This window comes from Pogona vitticeps, chromosome 3 (genome assembly GCF_051106095.1).
Source record: "Pogona vitticeps strain Pit_001003342236 chromosome 3, PviZW2.1, whole genome shotgun sequence".
Taxonomy (NCBI): domain Eukaryota; kingdom Metazoa; phylum Chordata; class Lepidosauria; order Squamata; family Agamidae; genus Pogona; species Pogona vitticeps.
The window spans coordinates 123,498,108-123,525,855 of NC_135785.1; the positions used below are offsets into that span (position 1 = coordinate 123,498,108).

The window sequence follows — 27,748 nt, forward strand, 5'->3', positions numbered from 1 at the left end:
GGATGGAAGAGCAGGAATGGTTGTCCAACATGGAGGTTCAACATTGATGTCCACCAAGTGAGTTGATTGGCTAACTCTGGTGTCACAGTCAATTTCATGGATGGGTTGAAGCTATCATGGCTTTTTAGTATGACATTACAACTATCAGCCAGTCATCTATGTATGGGTAGATGTTTATACCCTGAAGGCAGAGATGAGCTGTGACTGGTGTCATGCACTTCGTGAAAGTCCTCAGTGCTGTGGAAAGCCAGGATGGTAGGGAACAGAATTGGTACACGATGTTGTCAAATTGGAATCAGAGAAATTTTTGATGAGATGGATGGATCGAAATATAGAAGTAAGCGTCCTGTAGACCAATCACAACAAACCATTCTCACCTTTATCTGGGGTTTTCAAAAAGGTTGGCGTTGATGGGACTGATTTCAATTCTGAAAGGATGAGGTGAATGGTGGTGGACCGTGACAGGACCTGTCAACTGGTTGTGATCTGAATTGTTGATATGGCTGGAATCTCTGATACGATTGTTGTTGAAATGATTGTGGATAGAATTGAATCTGTCTGTATTGAGGTCATTGGTATTGAAAGGATTGTTGGCTGGTGTATGATCTTGCCGTTTTCCGTATTTTATTACAGGTTTTCCATAGTCTCGTCTGTTTTCTGATTAAAGAGACCTGTGTCATCAAAGGGAAGTTCTTCTGTCCTTGACTTGACATCATCAGACAGTCCGATGCATCTAAGCCAGGTGTGTCAGGGCAACGCTATCGAGGATGCTAGGATCTTCGATGCCGCATTGACCGCATGTCTAGCCGTAATCCTTTGTTGTTTTGCCAGCAAGGTGGCCTTGGTATAGGCATTAATCAGTTCAGTTTTGATTGAGTCAGGTGCAGATTCCAGTATCAGGAGAATTTTGTTCGAAAGTTGACGCTGATAAGCGCCCATCGTCGCTTGATAGTTGGTGACTCTAAGTGAAAATGATTGAAGCTAATAAATTCTTCTATCGATGATGTCAATTTTCTGACCTTCCTTATAGTAGGGGCCACTGAATACTTATTTTTGGCTCTGGACTGGTTGGATTCAACAATTATAGAATTGGGAGTAGGATGTTTGGCCAAGAACTCTGTGCCCATTTCATGCGTCCTGTACAGGCTTTCAGTCCATCTTGAGATTTGTAGTGTAGATGGTGGCTTGTCCCATGCTTCCTTGATTAGTTTGAGCATCGATTAAATAAAAGTAAGACTAAGTGGAGGTGTCCTTTCTTGATTGATGTCGTCTAAGATTAGATCTGTATCAGGTGATGGAGGTTCTTCAACATGTAGTTGTAGGGATTTAGCCATTCTGAATATCATATGTGAATAAGAAGTGAAATCCTCTGAAGGGTATAGAGGATGATAATCGAAAGCATCTGAGGTTGGTGTAGGACAGTTGGATGGTGATTCTTCAGATGATATGGATCCTAGTTCTTGTTCAGAAGAGGATGTGGAAGATGATGACGTGATTCTGGGTCTTGTTATGGAAGAGTGGGCTGAGTTCAGAGGGAAGACTGAGGATGATGTGGTATATGTGGTAGTAACCTGAAGAGGTTGTTGAGTTTTAGAAGATTATGTAAGGCATTTGGAATGGTTGGTATGTGACGATGTCAAACATTTCAGAGCTGGTTTAGAAATATGGGGAGCAGGAGAAGCAAATACTGGATGTTGGGAGTGGTGTCGGTGGTGATGGTGATTGAGGATATCCTTGTTGGTAAGGTAGTGCATATTGCAAACGCTTTGGTACTTGATGATATGAATGTCCTTGGTATGCTTCCATGTGATATGCATCACAATATAGGAAATCTTCCTCCACGTCAAAATGGTGTAGCGAGCGTGCTGAAGCCTCTATTATCTCAGGCTTCCAGGAAGTGCTCACTCTTCTTCCCAAGTTGCTGCCACCAGGTATTGCTGTTTCAATACCAATTATTCAATGAGACATATGTTACTTTGAAACTTAAACTTGTTTATTTGATCAGTAATATGTAATAGGTAAATCACAAGTTGCTAATCAATCTCTCTCACTCACTGAACTCACTGACACACAGAGCCCTACTCTCACTGACTTACTTGCTCACTCACTCACAGACTCACATTTTCCTCTCTCATACTCCATACACCCCTCCTTTATATCCAAGCCCCTCCCCCTTTAGCACCACCTTCTGTTCACTCATTGGCTCCTTTTCCACTGCTCAGCTGTGATGGACAGGTGAGGGCAGGGCTGAACGCTACAGATGGTATCGTAGAAAATTGGTATACTGGTAGTACTCCCCGTACGGAGGCATATATCGAGGAGGAGAAATATGCTTCTGTTTCTACCAGTGTTTTGGGGGAGAGTGTTGAGGAGAGTCCAATCCTGAAAGTTGAATTTCAATTGTCCGCCCTGATGCAAAACTAGAATGAGCCGAGGCCTGGCTGGCTGGTGCATCAGCCATTGAGATGCCAGTGTGGGATATAGGCTACCAGTTGACACTGGAGCGTGAGCCAGTGGTAAATGAATCTCCTCCCTCTCTGACGTAGATCCCTGAGCCTCTCTCGAGGACTCCTCCAGAACTGTTGAAGGTAATGTTTGCGAAGGCTCGATATGGACTCACTTGATTCTTTTCACCTTTTCTGTTCATGGCCGTCTCCCAAAGGTGAGATCAGAGCCTTTGGAGCCTTTGCTTAAGTGCCGGCTTGGTCAATTTTTTACATGCCGCACAAGAATGGGTTGGGTGTTGCTTGCCCAACCAGAATAAACAGCATTTGTGGCCATCAGATAATAGGATCTTATTTGAACAGGTGACACACCTTTTAAAAGGAGTTATTGAGGCCATAAGAGTGATAAAGCAGAGGGAGAGACAGTTGAAGAGATGGGGGGGAGGGGCGGGAAGCCAAAAGCGGGAAAGGCAAAGAAACAGAACCAACTTACAGGGGAACGAAGAATAGTTGATTGGAAAATAGGAAGGTATCAATTTAGGTGTTGATTAGAAGAGGAAATACTAATATAGTCACTAAAAATCACTCAGAAAATGCTCTATTCTTCTGGAGATCTGATCAGCATGGTGGAAAAAAGAAACTGAGGGGAATCTTAGGTGGGCGGAGCATGTGCTGCACAGGGAAACGTCCCAATAACTTCGTACTTTTGAGCTCTAGAATCTTCCGAGACATTCAGCGCAGGCGCAAAAACAATCCATTTGTGTGCATTCACAGAGGCCACGAAAAAGAAGGTTTAGTTGCTCCTTCAATATTATCCAGACTGTCCATTGCCCATCTGCTTGGTTGATGTACCAGAGTTCCCCAGTTAAGGAAGAGGAAAACAAATCCTTAGCCTCAGAGTCCGTCTTGGTTCCCCTTTGTTGTCTTTAGCCATTTTTTTGTAAAGCAGGCAAGATGAAGAAGGTAAAGGTGGTGGCAGCTATTAATCCAAGGTAATATAAAAGTAAGCCCCTTGTCTGTTTGGCTTTCCCAGAGTCTGTTTGGGAAATAAGGTTTACATTTTCTAAGGTAAGGAATTTCCAAGAACTCCCCTTTTCAAACATTAAAATAAATCTCTGGAGAGTTCAAGTTGTGGGGCCCTTCAAAACAATGTAGGATAGGGTGCAAGGGGACTATTGTTGGGAGAACGAGAAGTACTCTAGGAGTATCTTTCAACTAGATCCAGGTTTAACTGGGGGCAACTCCGCCCTCTCCAGCAGCTGTCCACAATCTATCACATTCTTAAGAAAGCTGCTCTCACCCTCCCATAATGTAGGAAGAAAACAGGGAGATATTTCTTCCATGTGCTATATTTGAGACAACTTACCTTAGGATCCTAGACAAAGTTTCTTTTGTGTGGATCTCTACAGTTTTTACCATTCTACTATAGAGATACAGTTTATTCACAGCTAGAGAAAACACTACCCTTAGCATTATAAACAGGGTTTCTAGGAGCAGATGTTTACTTTGGGCCAATAATGTGAAATACTCCAGTGGAGGCATCACTTTAATTCATTTGCAGCTCCAGTTTTCTGTAACTACTTTCTAAAAAATGTGTTCAAAAGTATCAAAGCCTTCTTATTAGAGGATCCAAAGCATAACCATCAGCAGTAAGTAGCATCTTAGAACTGCAAAGCTGGAAGGAGCTTTATGGATCATCAAGTCCAGCCCCAGTCAAGGAGGCACAGTGGGGAATCACACTTCCAATCTCTGGCTCCACAGACAGACACCGAAACTGCTGAGCTATCCAGTAGATCCTAGTTCTAAAAAAGTAGAAGTAAACTGAATAGTTATATGACAAATCATTACTCAGCATACAATTTGAAATCATTACACAACTTGTAATTTGTTTATATGCAATTTATTTTAAGATACTACTCAAACAAATGCAATTTTAGTGCAACTGCATCACAACAGTATCACCACACTTCTAAAAACAACAAAATGTCACTATTACACATTGAGAGACCTTCATGTTAGCTTTTTTGTGAGAGGTATATGTAACAATTATAATTATTCAAATTGTGTTCATGTTTATAATTGCCACACTAAGGGTCACGTTATGTATTTCCTGAATAGGACACACTTCAATGTGCAGGGTGAAGCATAATATTTGGATGCAGTTTACTACCTGGCCATCATTCTCATGTGTCTTTCATTGTGACGCTATGTACTGAAAAGACAAGTAAATACCACATTCAGTTCTTGCCATATAGGAAATGCATAACAAAATAATAAAACAATATGAAATAAAGTACCCTATAATTGCAAAACTTAAACCATTTCCTTCTAGATTTGTTTAAACAGGACAACGGTTCTCAGCCTCTGGTAACCTAGGTATTCTTGGACTGCAATTCCTAGGAACCCTGGTCAGCACAGCTGGTGGTGAAGGCCTCTGGAATTTGCAGTCCAAGAACACCTGGGTTACCCAAGGCTGGGAACCACCGGAATAAGACCATAGCATAACTTCCCCTTCCACCAAAGCAACTGAGCTCAGAGGTGACACAGAACAGAAGCACTTATATCCTTCTCAGAAACTTTACATTCAGTGAAGAATGGTTGTTGTGGGTTTTTCGTGTTCTGAAAGTTGTTCTTCCTGATGTTTCGCCAGTCTCTGTGGCTGGCATCTTCAGAGGAACAGGAGTAGGAACTCTGTCCATGCTCTTTTGAGACTGCTGAAACGTCAGGAAGAACAACTTTCAGAACATGGCCAAAGAGCCCGAAAAACCCACAACAACCATGAGATCCCGGCCGTGAAAGCCTTCGAAAATTCAGTGAAGAATCTTGGAAAAACTCAAGCTGGCTTAGGTATAGTTCCTGTTCCCAAAGCTCCATTCCTGTTCCTGAAAGCTCTGCGTATAGTGACACAGATATATTACACATCCTTTCCATTTAGTGAGCAGTTTAACTGAACCTCACAAGGCAGAATCCCTATTCAGTCATCATGAAAACATGTGTACTTTCAACAGAATGAAGTCAGCATGGTAGCCACAAATTCTGTCATCATCTTCATCATGCAAAAGTGACAGTCTGAAAAGGGAAAACCTATTCTAGCCATGTAGGCTCAACAAAAGTAAGGTTCAGCTCATATGGAAAATATATACAGAACAAGCTCCCTCTCTTAGTATGTGCATAATGGAAGTGATAATGGAGGGGCCTCATTGTGCGTGGAGCACATATGCTTTCATAATGACTGAACAGGGCCCTAGAAAGCTTTTTACCATTCCTTCTCCCCTATTCTTCTGACACACAGCTTCTTTTTTTCCTGCATTCCAGGGGGGAAATAAAAACAGGTTATACTACTATTCTATATTCTATGCATTCAGAAATTCAACCTGGTGAATTTTTAGTTATTACTGCAGACCCAGGATCTCTACTTCACTAATGAGGAGCCAAGGAAACCTACAGACTTAATTTGAAACTGCAATACTGCCATGGAGGAAAGAGTTCAAGAACCAATGACCAGCCACTGTCATAGCTGTGTTATTCATCACCCTGAAGGATTCATACTTCCCATAAAGGAACCTGGTACATGGTATAGATTCAACAGGAACTGTTTACAGATTTAAAGCAATTCATTTGAACTCCTAATTAAAGTCTCTAAATGGAATTTTTTTTAATACAGCTAACCTCTATCAATAGCCAACTGGTACTTTAATCGCAACGTCCAGAGACTTCAGTGCAATTTCCTTTCAAACTCAATACCCGAGATGAAGTCAGTCTGTGAGCTACTAAATTATGCACAATTAACCCAATCAACTCCTTTGCTGGGTAATTATTTATTTTTAAATGGTTTAAAATTATGTCCAAATATCACAACAGAACAGTAATTGATTACCATACAACTAAGATATAATGGCAATGTACTATGGAAGTTTAAAACTAAAGTGAATATGATGATCAGAAGGGCCTGCAAACAAAAATATTGGCAATAGAGATGTTCAGTTAAAAATGTGAATGGATTTTTAACCTGAATTAAGTAATGTGGGAAACAGCAGCCACTAGTTCTTTGCTCATAGACAGTCTCACTTCTTATTGGAAGAAAATTAACAAAAGCCTCTTCTGTTTAGTGGAGTGCAACACTTTATCTACAGTGCTGCCATCTAAATGGTAAAGATGAGACATAGGGTGGACCTTGAATTAATCACTGATATGCTCAGAGAACCAAGTGGAAACAGCTCTCCACGTTATTAATGCATTTAGTTTAAACTACTTTAGTTTGATCCAGATCATAGTATGGAGTTTTTAAAATCTCCAAAACTGAGATATGCAATGTTATTGTGTTTCAATGAAAAACTGAATTTCTTAACTGCTGTTTTCTCAGCTGCCTTTAATGCAAATTTTATTAAGCTGTTTACAGAAAAAGTTCAAAGAAAAACAAACATTCAACATTGGTACTGATTTTCTAGAGACTGAAAATCAGATACGCTTCTTGATATCATTCAATGAAGCACAAACGTCCAGCTACTGGTTGATTAATAATTCTAGTGACCTGAGTCTATTTCTTTAACTCCAGGCACCTCCTTCTGCAAAAAGAAAAAAATTCTAAACACGGACCAGTTTTTTTGAAATGCTCTTATTAAAGGATACTAAATAAGTTATCAAACTGTTGGAGCTCTGTAGAACACATATTTGTCCCATCCCTTCAATTATCACCAACCTTCACAAATGAGGAAAGAATACAATTTATTTTACAGAACTGTGTAGTTAGATTCCTCACTTTAAGGACAGCAACCCTCCTTGCTCCTTAAAGGAATCACCACATCATCTCCTTTTGGTCCTATTTTGTTTCCATATTTCACTAGATGACCATGAACTGCTATGAGCTCCTTAGATGCAATAGAGAAAAATAAGCAATACGGCTCCACTACAGGGGAGGGTGGAGAACTGATGAATGGGCTATGGCCCCAGTTCACTAAATTCTTCCTGGAACTTAAGAAAAGGAAGGAAAGGAAAAGAGGCAAAGAAATAGAGGGAGAATAGTATAGTAGATTGAGGTTGTGTAACTTGTGTCTTAGATTGAGTGAAATCCTTATTAATATACATGACAAACAAAGTTCTCCTTACCACTACAATAGACTGATCACAGCATAGGTATAAAGTTTGTTGAACAAACTGAATGGAGAAGATACTCATTATGAAGATATGCATTGTATAAAAAGCATACAGAGCATCACAAAGCACTTTGACAATACAGGTACATTTACTTCCACCCTAAAGTTTTTTTACACAGCAAACATGACATTAGCTGAAGTATAAGATACATATTTCCATCCTTCCAAAGGAAGTATGAAATTAAGAAGGAGCAGCCTTTTTCCTGGTTGTCAGACATGCTCTTGAAGCCATCCAAAGAATGTTCTGCTTTCCAAAGCTCTCTCCCCATCAGCTTTCTCCATTACTTCACAGTACTTCAGCATTGCTTGAAAGAGGTCTCCTACCTTCCAGCCTCTTTCTTGCAAACTCTTTGAAAGCTAGGAATGAAACAAAAACCAGTTTGAATTTAAGTTTAAAACTTATATTTGAGAGACTCTGCAGGAAAGCATTGACTTGAAAGAGAAGATATGTCATAATGCTGGCTTTCTAAGCACGAGGGAAGTTTCAGAGAATTCTCTTTTGACATATAATTCTGACCTATCTCATGAACCACTCTTCTCTCCTACTGTCTCTTCTCCATCCCCCTTGTGTTTATAAATTATGATCAATGAAGCAAACAAATTTCTTCTGCTTAATTTCCAACCCACTCCTTCAAGAAAGGGAGTACTTCTAAGCAAGCCATTAATCTTTGTTTTGTTTAGTTGTGTTGTCTTATACTCAGGGAGACTCGGGGTAGATATTAAATCTTCCTTCCTTAAACAAAACAAAAAAAAAGGAAACTGACAACCACAATATTAAAATCACAAGGCAGCAAAGGTTAATATTTTACAGCTGTCAAAACAAGGGCTTCTCAAAGTCCAGATGTTTTTCTTTCATTTGGATTTCTTAAAGATGCTTTTCAAAGTGGCATATCCAGCAACCCTGTGGTCCATAGTTCTGTGGGCAATGGGCAACAGAAGCAAAAGATTCTGAGCACAAAATTAATACATGTAATCAAAATTTCCCAATAACTGGTGCTGAACAATTACACAAATGCAAACTAAAAGATACCTCTCTGTGTGTCTCTCAGTTCTACTGCTCTTCCATGACATAAAGTGTGGTTTCCTTGGTATATGTATTGTATTTTCAATGGAAACCACTGACTCCAGAGTTGCAAATTTAGGAGGCGTAAAGGTCCACAAAGCAGAAAATTAAAATTTCCAGCTACAAGCCAAGTTCATGTAGTTCAATCACTTTTCTCCTCAAAGGATCTGAGCAAAGCAGTTTCCTTGTCTAGTAGTTTGAACAGAAACACATGTGCGTAGAAGGAGATAGGCAGCGAGACACTAACAAATCAAAGCTACTTCCAACTCTGAATAAAAACCCTGGAATTATGCAATTTCTGGCTGTTTCTTATGACTGAATAGATCAGACAAATCCACAGGAGATTAAGACTAAATCATCAGAACACTTGTAGGGTCTCACATGACTGGTTGTGTGTTCCTACACAAAATAACTAATACAGTTCCTGCATAAAAACCAAAGCAAAACAAAATGATCTAGATTCCAGGAAGAAGGCTGCAACCTCAGTGATATGCTTATAGACAGAACTGATTTGAGAGGAGCATGCAAGCCTAGGGTTGCAATTTCTGCTTCTGTCTGTGAGAACTGGGGCCTGTGTCACTTTATGCAATTCACAGAGTTAACAATCTTTTCTTTGATCACACAGGTTCCAATACAGGCTGCAGGGAGATGATTAACATCTTGTATACTGGACTCCTTTACTGTTCCTTATTTTCTGTTTTCCACTTTGAATTTGTTTCAGTGCAGATTTTTTTTCCCACTGACTTTTTCTTATCTCATCTGTCTTGGTTTGTGTAGCTCTGACCTCCAGGGTTCCATGAGCCTTTAATGACTTTTAATAGGACAATATTCAACAGATAGAGCTTTTTTGCAGTAACAAGAATACAGTGACAGCAAAACCCTCACATGCTGAATTTCAGCTTATCATTCAACAAGAAGGAGAAGGAAGCCCAGACAGTGGTCACACAGATGAAGGCTGGATTGATCCATTATATATATGGATCACTCAATCCCAGAAATAATCCTGGAAGAATAACACATTAGAAGCTGCACATCACAATACCACCAATACTTTCAAAGCAAGCGTGGAGAACATGTTTCAGTTGAAAAACTGAAGTGTCCTCAGGATAGGATGTATAATGGCATGTCACTAATGATGGTGCTCTGGCAGAAGTAGGCAAAGCTAGCCTGCCAGCTGGGGACAGGACTTTCATCTAGTCTATATAACAGTCTTTAAGGTGCCACTATGTTTTTGTCTTTTCTACTTGTTCTTTTATTATTACTTATTTTTATTTTGTTTTTACCTACAATGCTTTAAAATGTATTTCACTGAGAAATCAAAGTGCCACCCTCAAAGAAGTGCATGTGAAAGAGAACAGAGTGGGCACAAAGAAAGCTACTTCCTATTCCTGTTACATCCGTTTCAATGGTAAATACTGTTTTTTTTAAACTGCAGTCTTGCCTTCTCAGTCTTGCCTAGTGGCAAATGCCAAGACAAAACTAGAAAATAAATTTGCTGAAAACAAATATGCCTTGCCGAAGGTGTACGACCCATTGGGTTGACACCGACTTGAGATATGCTCACTGCAGGCTGAGCCGGAGCTGTAGTGTCTAGTGTCTGTTTCAGTCTAAACGGGTGGTGGGACTGTTCACACCAGTAACAGCCTTCATAGTCTTCCAAAGAGAATGGAACCAGAACTGTGTCTGATACTCAGATATGTGACAGTAGTATGGAGATACCTTTGATAATGGGGGCATGTTCTTGGTTTTCTTATGCTTCTATTTCTTTTTATGGTCTGCTTCATGGTCAGAAGAAGCTGCTTTCCTCTTCAGCAGCAGGGCCAAAGAGAAAGGAGATGGAGTGGCAAGCATCAGTACCAACACAACCCTGGTTGTCTTGGGTGGTGTCTGTGTCAATGTGGAGGCCATGGTGGAGGTCTTGAATGTAACTGGTATAGAATGAAGTTCGTGGGTGTCTAGTTAGGGAGTCCAAAGAAAGGACAGCCTTGCCTACAGTATTTTATGAAGCCTGGCCTCTTGATACTTTTTCTTCTAGGGAATAAAGGTCCTATAATGCATGCAGGCTTAAGTGTTGTGCAGACTTCGAGTATCCACCAGAGAGGGGTATCTTTGCAGAACAAGAGACACACTTTTTAAAAACACTTGGATATAAAGAGAGATGTTCTAAGACACCTGCACAGAACCATGGGTTTTAAAAAAGAGCTCAATGAGGCAAAGGGGACGGATGGATCATATTTCAGGAAAGGGCAGGGCCCCTGTCAAAATACTTCATATCAGCTCTGGAAGGTTCTGAGACATTATTCGAATATGCAGGATAGCCAACAGATGTACGTTTAGAGAGATGACAAAAGAAAAATCCAAAAATCCAATTCTTCCAAAAAATGGTTGTTGTGAGTTTTCTGGGCTATTTGGCCGTGTTATTACAGTTTTTCTTCCTTGTCCTCTGAAGATGCTGGCCACAGAGACTGGCGAAACATTAGGAAGAAAAACCTTAAGAACATGGCCAAACAGCCCAGAAAACTTACAACCATCGGATCCTGGCCATGAAATCCTTCAAGAATACATCTTTTTAAAAAAACTTGGGTTTATCGATGTGAGATGTTGTGTAGCCGCAATTCAAAAAGCGAGGAGACGGCCCAATATTGCTGTATAATATCATGCCCGCATTGCCAGCAGGAAAAAGGATGCTGAGCTTTACATAGCAAAGGGCAGCCTGAATGTCGACAACACCAATGGCAGCAGTCAAGATGGTCTACAGGATACTCTCTTCTGTTTACTCCCATTCACAGTTGCTGAAAGACAGACTGAGAGAAATGTCTCCTAGAAGATCTTAAAAAGCAGATGAAGTCGAGTGTCATCAGCACACTGGTGGGCACAAAATTCTGGGCAGCCTTTTCCAGATTTTTCATGTATATGTGAAATAGTCTGGGGAATCATGGGAACCTGAGACAGTACACAGGCTAATGGTCAAGGTGTTGAACAGGAGTCCCCCAGCTCCAGTGCTGTTCACAAAGTGGCACCATGCAAGGGAAAATCCCAGAAGCTGACTCCTTTTTTCAGCAGTTCGCCACTTGTCACCTAAACACAAAGCAATTGTCAGGGCTGTATTTCAACAAGTGTGAATGAGAATGAGCAGAAGAGAGTATCCTGTAGACCAGGGGTCCCCAACTCCCAGTCCATGGCCCGGTGCCAGTCCATGGGCTTCTTGGAACTGGGCTGTGGAGATGGATCTCCGCTCCCCCCACCTGCCTGCCTGGTGGGCGTGTTGCACTCACGCAGGGGGTATGTTGAGAGTGCAATACGCTTCCTGTGCGAGCGTGCCCCCTCCCCACAGAGCCTCCCCCCCAATTGGTCTGTGGTTCCAAAAAGGTTGGGGACTGCTGTTGTAGACCATCTTGACTGCCTCCATTGGTGTTATCAACATTCAGGCCTTTGCTATGTAAAGCTTGCCATCCTTTTTCCCGCTGGCAAAGTTGAGCCATTTCCTGGTTGTTTGAATCATGGATACAGAAATACAATATCTCACAAACATAAACTGGAGATTTTTAAAAGAATTCAATTTCTTGGCTTTTTAAAATGGAAGTTAGTTAGTCAGTCAGTCAGTTAGTTAGTCAGTTCAAATTTTTTTTTACTGGCCATCTGGGCTGAGGCCACTCTGGGCAGTTTACAGAATATAAAGACCACCAAGTACCATTTAAGATCAGAAAAAATAGAAATAATAAAATACAAATAAGCAATAAACTCAAAACATAAAAATATATCAAAACAAAACATTCAAAAACATTCAAAGCAATTAAAACATTTAAACATTTAAAATAGCAGACATTGCACAGATAGGCCAATTAAATTGAGCTGAGCTTGCGGGTATGTTTTCAAATGCCTACCTAGATAGCCAGGTTTTTAGTGACTTTTTAAATATCACCAGCGAATGGGCCAAGCAAATTGCAGGGGAGCGTTCATTCCACAGTCAAGGAGCAACTGTTGAAAAGGCCCAGTTTCTTATCTTCTCCCTACGGGCCTCTCTCGGGGTTAGTATTCTCAGCTGGCCTGCTTGGGATGTTCTTGCAGGACGGGCAGATCTTGTTGGAAGAAGGCTTTCTACCAAGTAGTGAAGTCTCAAACTGTTTAGGACTTTATAGGTTAAAACCATTACCTTGAAGCTGGCGTGGAAATGGACAGGTAACCAGTGTAAGGTGGCTAGAATTGGAGTGATATGTTGATATTTATTTACTCCATTCAGTAGTCTGGCTGCCTTCTTTTGGACCTGTTAAAGTTTCCGTGACAGCCTCATAGGCAGCCCCACGTAGACAGCATTGCAGTAGTCTAAACTTAAGACTATCAGTGCCTGAACCAACATGGTGAGGGACCCAGTATTAAGGTTGGGATGCAGCTGGGCGATCTGCCTCAGATGGAAACAGACCTGGGATTCCATTGATAGTGCTGGGTCCAGAAGTACGCCTAAACCCCCCACCCCAAAAAGACAGGGAGGCACTCAATCTGCAGAAAGGCAGAGCATCCACCCGAAAGACCTCTGTCTTATCCGGGTTCAACCTCAATCTGTTGGCCCCGATCCATTCCAGTACTGCAACCAGACAGCACTCAAGGGAGGGGACGGCATCCACTGCAGAAGGGTGGAAGGAGAGATAGAGCTGCATGTCATCAGCATATCTGGTGACACACTACTCTGAATCTCCAGATGACTTCCCCTAGCTGTCTCATATAGCTATTAAACAGCAGCAGGGAAATGATTAACCCCTGAGGGGCTCTGCAGTCGAGAGTCCAAGGGGTAGAGACCATCTCCCCAAGTTGTACTCTGGGGGGGGGTCCTCCAGGAAGGACCAGAGTGAGGACAAAGGCAGGGCACTGATCCCCAGTCCAGAGAGCTTCCCCAGGAGGATATTGTGGTTGACAGTATCAAAGCCCACTGAGAGATCAAGAAGGACCAGCAGGGACATTTTACCCCTGTCGCTCTCCCTCAGATGGTCAAGATGACAGGGCGACCAATGTCGTCTCTGTGCCATGATGCGGCCTGAATCCAGACTGGAATTAATCGAGGGCATTGGTTTCATCCAAGAGTGCCTGAAGTTGGTCGCCCCCCTTCCACCAACTTGCTTTAAAAAGGAACAATGGCAACTGGACAATAGAGACTAGTGGGAAGACCATCACTTTGACCAGCCCTGGATAAATCATAAACAAAGCAGAATAACTGCCTAATCATTTTGCATTTTGCTTATCCAAAGACCTCTGAGCAGCTTCCACTGTTGCTGAGTAGGCATTGGTTGCAATTTTTGCAACTCTTAGTTTAGGGGCCACCTCCAGATACTCTTTAGCATTCTCCTATTTTGCAATTTTTGCAACTCTGTCAGGGGCCACCTCCAGATAGTCTTTAGCATACTATTTTACATACTATTTTGCTTCATCGCTCGTACTGTGTTCCAAAAAATGCATTAGGGCTTATTTTCAGGGGATGTTTTATTTTTTTCATGTACAACAATCTGCATTTATGCAAATACAGTCATGTCATCATCTTCTGGTTGCTGCACAATGGTGGAGGTTAGGGTTTCAATTAACGGGGGCTTATTTTGGGGGTAGGGCTTATCCTGAAAATCATACTAGGGCTTATTTTCAGGATAGTTCTTATTTCCGGGAAAACACTGTAGTTCTTGAGAGTATCATGGGGCAGAATCGGCTTGGCAGTGGAGAGGGCATGTGGGTGCAATAATGTCAGCAGCCAGGTTGTTGTGGCATACCATCCAGTGACCTGAGCTTTGACAGGAGCACCAAACAGCTGGTATCCCTGCCATCATGTCCTGGAAACCAACTGGATCCAGTAGCCTGCGAGGGCAGACCATCTTAATGGGTCCCATCTCCTGCGGGGGGGGGGAAGAGCCACTGAGAGGCTTGATTTTATTAGGCAGTGGTGTGACCATGACAAGGGGACAGATGACAGACCAGTCAACCTCTCCCTGCCCTGTTGAGGAAAAAAACAGGTCCAGCATATGGCCGGCCACATGTGTGGGGTAGTTGACAAATTGGGACATGTCTAAGGAAGCCATGGTTTCCAAGAACTCAAGACCTTGCCCTGAAACTTCAGCCTTAGCATAGATGTTGAAGTCACCCAGAACCAAGAGCCTGGGGGACCTCAACAGAGCAGCCGAGATGAAGTTTGGCAGCTCCTGAAAGTGCTGGTTCATGGGCAGCATGATACACCAGTAGAATTCCAAGTACATCCATTGCCCCCAAAGACACATGGAGGGCCTTCCAGGCCTGGAATTGCCAGAGCAGAGAGCCTGACAGCCCCTAAGTTTTTTTACAAAAAACCTGGCCGCCTAGAGTAGTCCTTCGGGACTAGATAGGCGGGATATAAATTAAATAAATAAAAATAAATAAATAAATAAATAAATACAATGGTTACTGCTCACCCTGTCCCTCCAGTCTCCTCTGATGTTTAAATATACACACCCTCTACAAATTCAATCAGAAATTTCCATCATATAGAATTTGTAGTGGTAGAGGATTCCAGAAGATGAGCATAGGATCGGCACTATGATTCTTGGAGAAGACAGAAGTGAGAACTGCTTGAATGTGCCTGTAGTCCCTGCGTGCCTAAAGAAGGGCTGTTTTGGACTTAATGAAATGGTGAAGCAAAGATGTGAATAGGTACAACACATATAATGCAGATACACACTCATGCTTTAACCTCTAGTTTAAAGGAACGTTGCCATGGCTTCTCCATCAAATGCAGCCTAGAAAGCTATGATCCAATTTCATATGCCTTTCTTTGAGATAGGCAAGCTGAGGAAGAAAAAAAGAGGTTACCTACAGTTCTTCTAGTGGTCCTCTGTGAATTCACACAAATGGGTTGTTCTGTGTCTGCGCTGAATGTCTCAGAAGATTTTAGAGCTTAAAAGTACAAATTTAGTGGGACGTTCCCCTCTGGAGCACATGCTCCGCCCACCTAAGATTCCCCTCAGTTCCTAGAATTTGTCTGCCAGGCAGAAGAATCATTTAATATAACCCGTGACGGACAGAGGGGAGGATGGGTGGGATGTGTAATTTCACAGAGGACCACTAGCAGAACTATGGTTACAGGTAGGTAACCTCTTTTTCTTCTTCGTGGCCTCTGTGAATGCACACAAATGGGTGACTGGCAAGCTTCACTTACCAGATGGTGGGATGTCACGGTAGGAAGGATGCGAATACAAATCTGCCAAATCCAGCATCATTGCGTGCTCTCACATCTAGGCGGTAATGCCTGACAAAGGTCAATAGAGTAGACCACGTTGCAGCACAACAGATGTTAGAAATCTCGATCCCACCCTGGAAAGCAGTAGATGTTGACAGCGCTCTAGTGGAAAGTGCATTCAAATGATCAAGAGGTGGTTTGCCTGATAGTTCATATGCCAGAGAAATAGGTTGGACTATCCATCTGGAAATGGATTGCGATGAGGCTGGGTCTCCCTTCTGAGGTCAATGGAAACATATGAAAAGTCTGTTAGTTTTCCTGAAAGCCTTAGTTCTGTCAATATACAATGCAAGGGAACATCTTACATCCAGCATGTGGAGCATGCACTCTAGAGAGATTCATGGTGATGGGAAAAATGATGGTAATATAACTGGTTGATTTAGATGAAATTCTGATACTGTACAATCTTGGGCAGAAAAGAGAAATCAAAATACAAAGTCAACTTGTCTGGATGACATTGGATAAAAGGGTGGATCAGAACGAAGACCAGCAAGCTCACTGGCTCTTTTAGCAGATGTTATAGTCATCATTGGTTCAAATGGTGGGTGCATGAGAGCATTAAGGACAATTTGTAGTGACCATTGGGGAATAATACATTGACTTGGTGGACAGATGTTATTGAGTCCTTTGAGGAATTTTTTAACCGTAGGGTGAGATAAAACTTTTGCTGACATGGAGTTATCTAGTTGATGGGCAATGATGGCTGATATATAGACTTTTAAAGTGGAATGTGAGAGTCCACATACGAAGAGACAAGTAAGAAGGTAAGTAGTGTCTTCAGGAAAACAGGTATTGCAGGTAAGGTATTTATTTCCGTATAATTAAGGAAGGCTTTCCACTTATTTGCATATAGAAGCTGAGTTGATGATATTTGTGCTCGATCCAAGATGCATTTCAAGGCGGGAGTATCCTCCAAGCTGTCAAGTTCAACAATGGAAGATCTGGATGGTAGACCATCCCGTCCTTCTGAGTTAGGAGGTTGGGAACTGGAGAGAGTCTAAACGAGTCCGTCGACATCAGTCTGAGGTGAGTGAACCACGGTTGCCTCGGCCACAAAGGAGCAAAGAGGATCGCATTCGATTGAAAGTGTCCGAGGCGAATAATTATCGGTTGTATCAATGGTATTAGTGGGAATAGATAAAGTAATTCCCTGTTCAAATCAGTCATGAACGCAACCCCGATGGAGTTCTCATCTGCTCCAGCTTGAGAGCAATAGACACCACATTTGGCATTTGCACTCAAAGTGAAGACATTGATGGTAGATATTCTCGGTTGCAGAGTTGATCGAAAATGGTATAGTTGAGGGACCACTTGTGAGTCCTCAGTGTCATACGGCTGAGATGATCTGCTATGTAATTGTCGACCATGGAAATATGTACTGCAATAGGGAAGATGGGATGTTGGTAACACCATTCCCACAGGTTGATGGCTAGGCACAGGAGGGATAAAGAATGTGTTCCTCCCTGTTTGTTTACTTCATATAGGGCAGTTTTATTTTCCGTTGCCAGTTGCACCACTCGACCCTCGATGATTGGAAGAAAGGCATGGAAAGTTCGAATGATCGCTAAGAGTTTGAGATGGTTGATGTGAAGTGATTGTTCTTGTCTCGTCCACAGGCCATGAATTTTGTGATGAAGACAATGTGCTCCTCAGCCAGACAGGTTGGAGTTGGTGGTGACCTCCACTGTCGGATGGAAGAGCAGGAATGGTCATCCGACACAGAGGTTCAACACTGATGTCCACCAAGTGAGTTGATTGGCTAACTCTGGTGTCACAGTCAATTTTATGGATGGGGGGTCTATCACTGGGTTGAATAGTGGCAGGTACCACGACTGAAGTGACCTCATTTTGAGTCGGGCATGCTGGATTACTTATGTTGTGGACACCTTGAGCCCAAGGAGGTGTTGAACATGATGGGATGGAACAGACGTTTGAGACTGAAAGGGGCAAATTGCCTTCTTTAACCTTATAACTCGTTCCAGGGGGATGAAAGCCCTGGTGTCATGAGTTCAGCCGAAGAAGATCTGGAATCTGAGGGGTTAATTACAGCTTAGGAAAATGCTGGGCAATTAGAAGAACAGACAGCTGAATCACCCCCAGATTCTCCTCCCCCAGTTGCCAGGGTGAGGGCTAAACTTTGGCAAAGACTCATGACAAGAAGGGCGGAGGATCACATGAATGCTTCCCATAGGAACCTCAGGTAGACAGCCCTGAGTTTTAGCAGGATGAAGTGTTTGGATGACTGCTGCTGCTATAAAATCTGCACTCAGAGGCTTGGAAGTTTGAGGAAGCAACAAGTCAACACTGGCTCACATCCATGCTCCTGCTTATCTTGGACCTTGTTCTCTGGACCCTTGGCTTTGGACTCTTGACTTCTGGCTACGGTTTGTGTTTTGGCTTTGGCATTTTGGTATCTGCTTTGCATCTTCTAAACTTCTGATACTGGACTGGCTTATTGGACGTTTGCCTGTTAAACTCCCCTGGGAATGTGACATCTCGCTTGCATGGAGTTGAAGAGGGCTCCAATATAGGTGGCTGTTCAAGATGAGATTTTGTATAGTTTAGAGTCTGAGATTCTGAAGTGTTGAGCGTGATGGTTGTAGCTCTCATGGCGTTTTGGGACGATGTCGCAACTATCAGCCAGTCATCTATGTATAGGTAGATGTCTATACCCTGAAGGCAGAGATGCGCTGCAACTGGTGCCATACACTACGTGAAAGTCCTTGGTGCTATGGGAAATCCGAATGGTAGGGAACAGAATGGGTACACGATGTTGTTGAACTGGAATCTGAGAAATTTTTGATGAGATGGACGGATCGAAATATAGAAGTAAATGAGTGAAAAGAGACATCGGAAAGAGCTTTAAAAGGGAAACGGAGATCAAAGAGCTCTTTCTGATGCCCCTTTTCGCTCCTGTAAAAGTGTCTTAAACTGTTTGAAGCCTGTTTTAAATGCTTGCAAAGGTTAGCCCACCTCCTGAAACCTATGCAAACTTATTTTGGTGTTGTTCTGACACTTCGTTAATTTGTGGTGATTTTTTGTTTTTCCCCTCATTGAACTCCATGCATTTCAATGAGGGGAAAAACAAAAATCACCACAAATTAACCAAGTGTCAGAACAACACCAAAATAAGTTTGCATAGGTTTCAGGAGGTGGGCTAACCATTGCAAGCATTTAAAACAGGTTCCAAACATTGTAAGACACTTTTACAGGAGCGAAAAAGAGGCATCGTTGTGTGAAAATTCCCCATAGGAAACATCGTTGTGTGAGGCGGCAAATTTAACAGAAAAAGGCATCGTTGTGTGAATTCATCGTTGTGTGAGGCACCCATTGTGCGAGGCACCACTGTATTAAATGTTGAGGCTTCTCACTATATGGAGAGTAAAAGAGAGGTTACTTACCTGTAACTTTGGTTCTTCGAGTGGTCCTCTGTGAATTCACACTAATGGGTTAATCTGCACGTGCGCAGATGGTCTCGGAATGTTCTAGAGCTTAAAGTAACACTTTTGGCTCCGCCCCCCAGGACCTCACAGTTAGCTCAGTTCCCCAAATTCCGCTGCTGCTCTGAAGGCGAGACAGCTGTGACGGAAAGTGAGGAGGACGGGCGGGCTGTGTGAATTCACAGAGGACCACTCGAAGAACCAAAGTTACAGGTAAGTAACCTCTCTTTCTTCTTCGTGGCCTCTGTGAAATCACACTAATGGGTGATTAGCAAGCTTACCTGTGACAGGTGGGGACGCTCTGTCACGGCAGCACAGAAGACAGGACAGCTCGACCAAACCGCGCATCCTCCTTTGCTCGCAGATCGAGCCTGTAGTGGGATGCAAACGTGGAAGGTGTAGACCACGTAGCAGCTTTACAAACGTCCTGCAGTGGAACACCACGTAGAAAGGTAGTAGAGGCTGCAACAGCCCTAGCAGAATGGGCCTTGATTGACGACGGCAGTGGCTTCTTCGCCAGGTCATAGGCAAGGCGGATAGTTTGAACCAACCATCGTGAGAGTCTGTGGGGACACTTGCTGTCCTTTATGCGGTTGTTGATGGGAAACAAACAAACTCTTGGATAGTCGAAAAGTTGAAGTCCTTTGTACATAGAAGGCCAATGCTCGGCGAACATCGAGCGAATGCAGAGACTTCTCAACAGGAGAAGAAGGATGAGGAAACATGAAAGTCAGTGGTGACCTTTGGTAGAAAGGACACGTCTGGGTATAACACCACCTTGTCTTGGAAAAATTGCAGGAAAGGGGGATTAACTCTTAGAGCGGCCAGTTCCGAGGCTCTCCGAGCCGAAGTTATAGCCACCAAAAAGACGACCTTCAATGTGAGTAGACGGTCGGAGACGGTCGCCAATGGTTCAAACGGTGAGTGTGTGAAGCAGTTCAGCACCGTATGCAGGGACCATTGAGGAACAGGATTAGTCCGAGGGGGATGAAGGTTGAGGGCCCCTTTCAGAAAACGTTTCACCTTTGTGTGCCTAAAGAGAAGAGCACTGTCAGAGTCAGGAGGCTGATGTGCCACAATAGCAGAGAGATAAACCTTGAGAGTAGAATGCGACAGGTTCATCTCAAATACATACACCAAGAATTGTAGAACGGCTTGAAGAGAGGTTGGTGATACTGGGAGTCCACGAGGTAAGGCAAACTTTTGGAAGGACACCCATTTGTTACTATAAAGGGTATCTGTAGATGCCTTGCGACAATGTGAGAGAATGTAGGTTACCTCGGGAGTATCCTCCAGGCTGTGAGATGGAGGGACTGTACATCCGGATGGAAGGTTGTCCCTTCGTTCTGAGTCAGAAGATGCGGCAGATAAGGGAGTCTCATGAATTCCTTTGCTCTGGTCATGAGCCTCGCAAACCACGGCTGGCGTGGCCAGAAGGGCGCTATCAGTATGGCATCGGCATTGTCTTTGCAGATCTTCACTATCACCATTCCCAACAGTGGGAATGGTGGGAACATGTAGATCAGATGGTCCCTCCAGGAGCTCATTAGCACATCGCCTCGAGAATGTAGACCTCGACCGCCTCTCGACTCTCAGACTTCAGCGAAGGCATCTATTACTGGGACACCCCATCTCGCGCAGAGAGCTAGGAAGACCTGCTGGTCGAGCGTCCACTCGTGCATTAGCGCAGCAGTCCTGCTGAGTCGATCTGCAAGTGTGTTCTTGTGAGTGGAAATGTACACCGCAGACGGAAAAATATGATGGTTGAGGCACCACTCCCAAAATTGGACAGTGAGATATAGGAGTGAGCGTGAATGGGTGCCACCCTGCTTGTTGATATATGCAGCAGCTGTTGTGTTGTCCGTGACAATCTGAAGGGCCGTGCCCTGGATGAGAGGTAGAAAAGCTCGACAGGCCTTGAATATGGCCAGTAGCTCCAGATTGTTGATGTGAAGGTCCTGCTCCTTGCGGGACCACAGATCGTGGATCTGCAGACGGTTGCAGTCCGCACCCCAGCCAGTGTTGCTCGCATCCGTTGTGATTCTGGTAGTCAACGTTAAGGGAGCGAACAGATGACCCATGAAGAGATTGGCTGGATTGGTCCACCACTTTAGCTGCCAATAAAGTTCCTGTGTCACCAGCAGACGTTTCTTGGGAGAGTCTGTCAATGGGCTGAAAAGCGAGAGGAGCCACACTTGGAGAGATCGAAGCTTCAGCCTCGCGTGAGGGATAACCGACATTGTAGAAGCCATAAGGCCCAGTAATTTCTGAGCGAGATGCGCCGTTACCCAACCCTGGGGTCGAAACCGCTTGACAAGAGCAGCAATTTTCTCGGCCCTTTCTAGAGGCATGAAGGCTCTTGCGACCCGAGCATCCAGTATAGCGCCGATGTACGATGCAACTGGCGAGGGAATGAGAACTGACTTCCTGTAATTCACATTGAGACCCAGAGTTCTGAGGAGACGGAGAACAGTGATGGTGTGCTGCTCGGCTTGATGTTTGGAGTGCGCCATCAAAAGCCAGTCGTCTATGTATGGAAAAATGGCGATTCCCTTCGTCCGAAGGAACGCTGCTACTGGCGCCATACATTTCGTAAAGACTCGTGGCACGGTGGAAAGTCCAAAAGGCAGAGCGGAGAATTCGTAGCATTTTGGTCCCAGCGAAAAACGCAAGAAACGGCGATGGTCCTGCCTGATGTTTATATGAAAATAGGCGTCGCTGAGGTCTATCACCACGAACCAGTCGCCTTGTTGAAGGAGCGGAAGAATTCTCTCCAAAGTCACCATCCTGAAACAACGATAGGCTATGAACTTGTTGAGGCATCTGAGGTCCAGAATAGGACGAAAGGAGTCATCCTTTTTTGGAACTAAGAAATACCTGGAGAAGAAACCGGGATCTGAAGGATTTGGAAATACCCAGGTTATGGCCGACTTTTTGAGGAGAGTGTTGATTTCCTCCCTTAAAGGAGGAGATGGTTGGGTGAAGACGAGCCAAGGAGGAGGCTTCTCTAAAAACTATATGGCATAGCCATTGGCTATGATGGAAAGTACCCATTTGTCTGAAGTAATAAGCAACCAATTTGCTAGGAAGGGTGACAAGCGGGTGGCGCAAGAAGAGACGAAAGTGGTGCAGAAGGAGTCAAAGTCTGCACTTGGATTTACGGGCTTGGATTTACAAAGCTTGGATTTACGGGCAGGCTTTTTATAGGCAGAGCGTGTCCTTTGTCGTTGGTCATGTCTAGTGGTGTAGCTAGTCTGAGCAGCGTAGTACTTCTGCTTGGCAGGGTAGAACTTCCCAGACTGGGAAGAGGTTACAGGGACCTGGCGTTTCCAGGGGTAACGAGGTCTATAGTAAGGTTGTGGGACGTAAGCCCTGGCTGCTTTCTTCGCTTCATGGAGACCCTTGAGAATCTCGTCAGTCTTAGGGTCAAATAGTCCCAATCCATCAAAGGGAAGATCTAAGATCCGAGCCTTAGCATTGTCCGAAATAGCCGCAGACGTCAGCCAGGCTTGTCGCCACATTGCAATACTGGTCAACAAGTTACGTGACGCTGCATCCAGGATATGTCTTAGCGAAATCCGCTCCTGACGTATAAGCTGCATGGCTTCCTGATGTAAAGAAAGACCCCTAGGTTGAAGTTCATCAGGTGCAGCTTGCAAAGAAGGCAATGCCCTGTTCCACAAGTGTTGGTGGTATGCCGCCATGGCTGCCACGTAATTGGCAGCCCTGATTACCAAAGAAGCAAAGGCGTAGGACCGACGTCCGAAGATGTCCATCTTTCTGCCATCCTTATTATTAGGCGTAGCAGCCGAGGAAGGCCTCAAGTTAGACTGAGCCACATCCACTATGAGGGAATTGGGAGGGGGGTGTTTAATTAGGAAGTCCAGTTCAGAGCCTTGAATGCGGTACAGGTTTTCCACCCTCCAAGACATTTGGGGGGCGGAACATGGTTTGTCCCAATGCTGCTTGAGAGTTCTCAGTAGGGACGGAATAAAGGACAGCCGCATCAGCAAGTTCTGGTCCTCATCAATATCCCCGTAAACCTTGTCCGAAGACATCTCAGGAGGCCTTTCTACAGGAAGTTCGAGTGTGGTGGCGATCCGATGGACCATCTCGGAATCGGAGGGAAAATCCGCCGCGTGTGAGACAGGATGTTTGTCAATGATCCCCGAGTCAGGGGTATTATCATTGGGTGCTGAGGCGTTGGAGAAGCTGTAACCAGTATCGGAGTCATCTGAGCCCTCAGAATAGATAGGTTGAGGCATCTGCGGTGCCGAGTGCCTCGGTACCGGAGGGTCGGGGGGGCACTTCTTATGGTCACGTTCCCGAGGAGGGTCGGTACCGTGACCCTGCGGAGCACTGGTATCCTGAGGGTTTATGTTCCCGGTATCAGGACCATCATCGGTATCGGAGTCCCGGTCGGTACCGATCAGATCTAACTGAAATGAGTCAGAATCGGACGAAAGGTGACGATGTTTCTTCTTCGGTTGCGGTATCGACGGGTTAGACCGCTTCCGTTTGTGAGGCACGGTACTGGTGGGTTCGGTACTGGAAGGTACGGTATCGTCCCGGGGAATCGGGTAAGATGAGTCGCCATTCGTTGGTATCGACGTGCGAGGTGGCATTGGAAAGCTGGGCGGATCGCCGTGTTTTGCTTTCTTCGGTACCGGAGGATCGCCCGGTACTGAGCGGTGTCTCTTTTTGCCGGTATCTGGACAGGGCGATACCGGAGGCGACGAGAATTCGTCTGAGGAAGAGGAGTCCGAAGACGAATTGCAAGTAGCGAGGCTATACAGAAGGCGCGGATCGTATAGCTTTTGCATCTGCCTTCTCCACTTTTTAAGGTAGCTCTTGGAGAGCTTTAGAGCCAGTGTTTCCTCTGGTAACGCATGCCTCTTAGTGCTTTTGGGGCGAGAATGTCGAGCCCCATGGGGGGAGACCTTCGGTCCCGATTGTCTCGGAGACCGGGAATCTCCAGCAGATGGTACCAAATGCTTGGTCTTCGTTTTCTTCTTTCTAGGAGACGAAGGTAGCACCGGTGTAGATGGAAGTGGAACCTGCGGAGAAGGAGAAGATGGCGGCGAAGAACCCTGGGAAGGGATTTCAATAGGAGACTGTGGGGTCAGCACCGGCAACAACGGGGACGTTGGCGGCACTAATAGGAGTGGCCCGCGGAGGCAAGGGCGGAGGCGGAGGAGGTGGCGAGGCCAGAGCCTCGGCTTTTGATGATTTGGGCGGCAGTTTAGCCTTGGCTTTGCTTTTAGAAGCTTTTGCCTTCCCTTTAGATTTTAAGTCCGGTAAACGGTCGGGGTCCATGGCTGAAGCAGTTGCCGCCATATCTGGAGGTCGCAACGATTTCTCCCAAAGAGCTGCACATAGGCGCTGTTCTCTAAGTCTCAACCCCTGCTTGGTAAAACTTTCGCAATGTCGACAGGATTGAGGAACGTGCGACTCTCCAAGGCAAAACAAACACAAACGGTGACCATCCGTGGAAGGGATCTTCTTCCCACAGGCTGCACAGCTTTTAAAAGTGACCTTGGGGGATCTAGGGGCCTTGGAGGCCATAAAAAAAAAGGCGGGAAAATCTGGGGGGAATGGAGGGAAGGGAAAGAAAGCAAACAAAGTCCAAAGAAAACACCTCCCCTCCAAAAACAAAGTATTGTACTTCCCTGAAGTACAGACAGAGCCGAATGAAGAGAAATCTTCAATAACTTCCACAAAATTCACGGAGCTCTAGCTAGGAGACCTAACTGCAGCAGCGGAAAAAATGGAACTGAGCTAACTGTTAGGGCGGGCGGACCATGAGGTCCTGGGGGGCAGAGCCAAAAAGAAAGGTTACTTACCTGTAACCATGGTTCTTCGAGTGGACCTCTGTGAATTCACACATATGGGTTTAGTCTGCGCCTGCGCTGACATTCTCAGAGCATTCTAGAGCTAAAAGTAACAATTTTATGGTGTGATCCCCCATGAGGCACAAGCTCCTCCCACCCAAGATTCCCCTCAGTTCTTGCAATTTGTCCGCCGGGCATGAGAGTTATACAACAATAAGATACCCGTGACGACAGAGGGGAGGATGGGTGGGTAGTGTGAATTCACAGAGGTCCACTCGAAGAACCATGGTTACAGGTAAGTAACCTTTCTTTCTTCTTCATGGCCTCTGTGAATACACACATATGGGTGACTGGCAAGCTTACTTATTGGCAGGTGGGACGTCACGGTAGGAAGGATGGCATCACATTTCTGCCAAATCCAGTGGTATTGCATGTACCTACATGTAGCCAGTATTGCTCTGCAAAGGTAGATGGCATGGATCATATTGGTGCACGGTAGATGTCGAGAGTCTCGATTCTACTCTGGATGCAGCCGAGGTAGACAGCACTCCGTGGAGCGAGGCTAAAGCTAATTAGACGGTGACTCGTCTGACCGCTGGCAAGCCATAGATACAGCCTGGACCATCGATCTAGAGATGGATAGGAAGAAACTGGACTTTTGAAATGAAAAGAATGAAAGCATCAAAAGAGCCTGTCATCTGTTTAGAAGCTCTGGTAGTGTCCAGAGAAAATGCTGGTGAGCATCTTACATAAATATTGTGGAGCATGTGCTCTAAAGGAGATGATGGTGATCTGAAGAATGATGGTAAGATGAAGCATAGATAAACATGAAAATTAGTCGAATACGTCAGGAATGAGACATTAAAGTAGGAAGTCACGTTATCAGGAAAATTGAATAACAGGTGGATCAAATCACAATCCAGCTATTTCGCGTGTTCCCTTGGCAGATATGACAGCCACTAGGAAGGCTGTTCAAAGTAAGTAATTTGGCATTTGAAGAGAAAATGGGCTCAAATGGCGGGCACATGAGTGAATTTAGAAATCTACAGACCATTGAGGAACAATGCGTTTACATGGAGGACGGGTGGTACTGAGTCCTGTGAAAAGATGTTTGACCCTAGAGTGAGACAAAAGTCCTACCTACCAGAATCATCTGGTTAATGGGCAACAATAGCAGATATATAACATTTTAAAGCATAAACAGAAAGCCAGGTAGGCAAAAGTTTCTAAGAAAGTTGGTAAGGTAGTTCTTTGTTTCAGTATATTTATTAAAGATTTATTTATTTACACATCGACATTGAGTTCATGGTTTTTGAGCTCGATTGAGCACTGATGCCAAAGTGGGAGTATTTCCCAGGTTGCCAAGTTCATGGAAGTTAGGAGGTGAGGAACCAGAGGGAACTGACATGTGTCTGTCTATATCGATCTGAGACAGGCGAACTAGGACCAAGTACCTCAAGGTATTTGGATCGCATTTGATTAGGAGTGATGGTGATGGAAGATTCTCCGTAGAATGAAATGTATCGGAGGGAAGAGTTATGGCAAATTCCCTGTCCACTGCCATATGAATATGTCCCCGACAGTGTTTCCGTCCGCACCTGCACAGGAGCAATAAAACCTGTAGTCGGCGTACAGACCCCAATAAATACATTGAAGGTCGATACTTTCCAATGGTGATACAACCGAACTTGCAGTTACTTGGATTAGGGATCCTCTAGTTGGTCAAAAAGAAAAGATACCGCTATTGGAGTGGTTCGAGGCTGAGTCTGGATTGCTTTAGCACTGAAGCCGTGGAGGTCATGAATTTGGGGAGATGATTGCTAGTAATTTTTTTTAAAGAAAAACATACGCTATAGTACTAGTACAGGTAGATGTCCATATCTCGCAGGGGAAGGTTATTATCAAACTGATGTCCTGTACCATCTGAAAGACCTTGCAAATGTTGAAAAATTGAATGGCAGTGAAACCTTAGGAATTACTGATTAGATAATAGTGTTGAGGCTGGAAACTTGCGGTAGAATACACATGAAAAGATTTCTGAGACCAAGGATGGGACGGATGCCTCCGTCCTTTCTATGTATATAATAGCACAGAAATAGAAGCCATGCATAAGCCAGATGTAGGAACTTGGATTATGGCATGTTTGCCCAGGAGGCAGAGGTCTCTTCCTGGAGGATATAGACAAAAAGAGTGAGTCTAACGTTACTCAAAGGGGAACAAAGACAATTATATAATGTAACCTTGAGAGATGTGGTGACATTCTTGTATGGACTGAAATGTCTGGGAGGCTGAAACTCCAGATATGGTTGAAAGGACTATGGGTAGAACTGAAAGAGGGATGAAAGGGCTGTCGGCCCATATATAATTTAGCTGTTTTCCTATTCTGTGTAAATAATAATAATATTTCTAGTGTCACCAGTCTAAGACTGAAGAGACTGGTACCATGTAATGGAAGACATTCAATTCTGTCCTATGTGTCCTTGATGAGCCAGTGGATCGTGACTAGGTGAGCCTTCTATAGATACTAAGGATGCGATAATAGCTGAAGCCCTTTGCATGTCAAGCAGCAAT

General features: G+C 44.2%; 1 protein-coding gene across 10 annotated transcripts in view; it reads right to left on the reverse strand.

Moving 5' to 3' along the window:
- Positions 1 to 4,328: 4,328 nt before the first annotated feature.
- Positions 4,329 to 27,748, reverse strand: part of AKAP11 (A-kinase anchoring protein 11) — an 86,563-nt gene continuing 63,143 nt past the window's right edge. For all 10 annotated transcript variants that reach the window (XM_020804257.3, XM_020804258.3, XM_020804251.3 and 7 more), the window contains one exon: positions 4,329 to 7,954. In XM_020804257.3, coding sequence (XP_020659916.3) covers positions 7,808 to 7,954 — 147 coding nt within the window. In that variant the 3' untranslated portion in view covers positions 4,329 to 7,807. The remainder of the gene's footprint in view (positions 7,955 to 27,748) is intronic.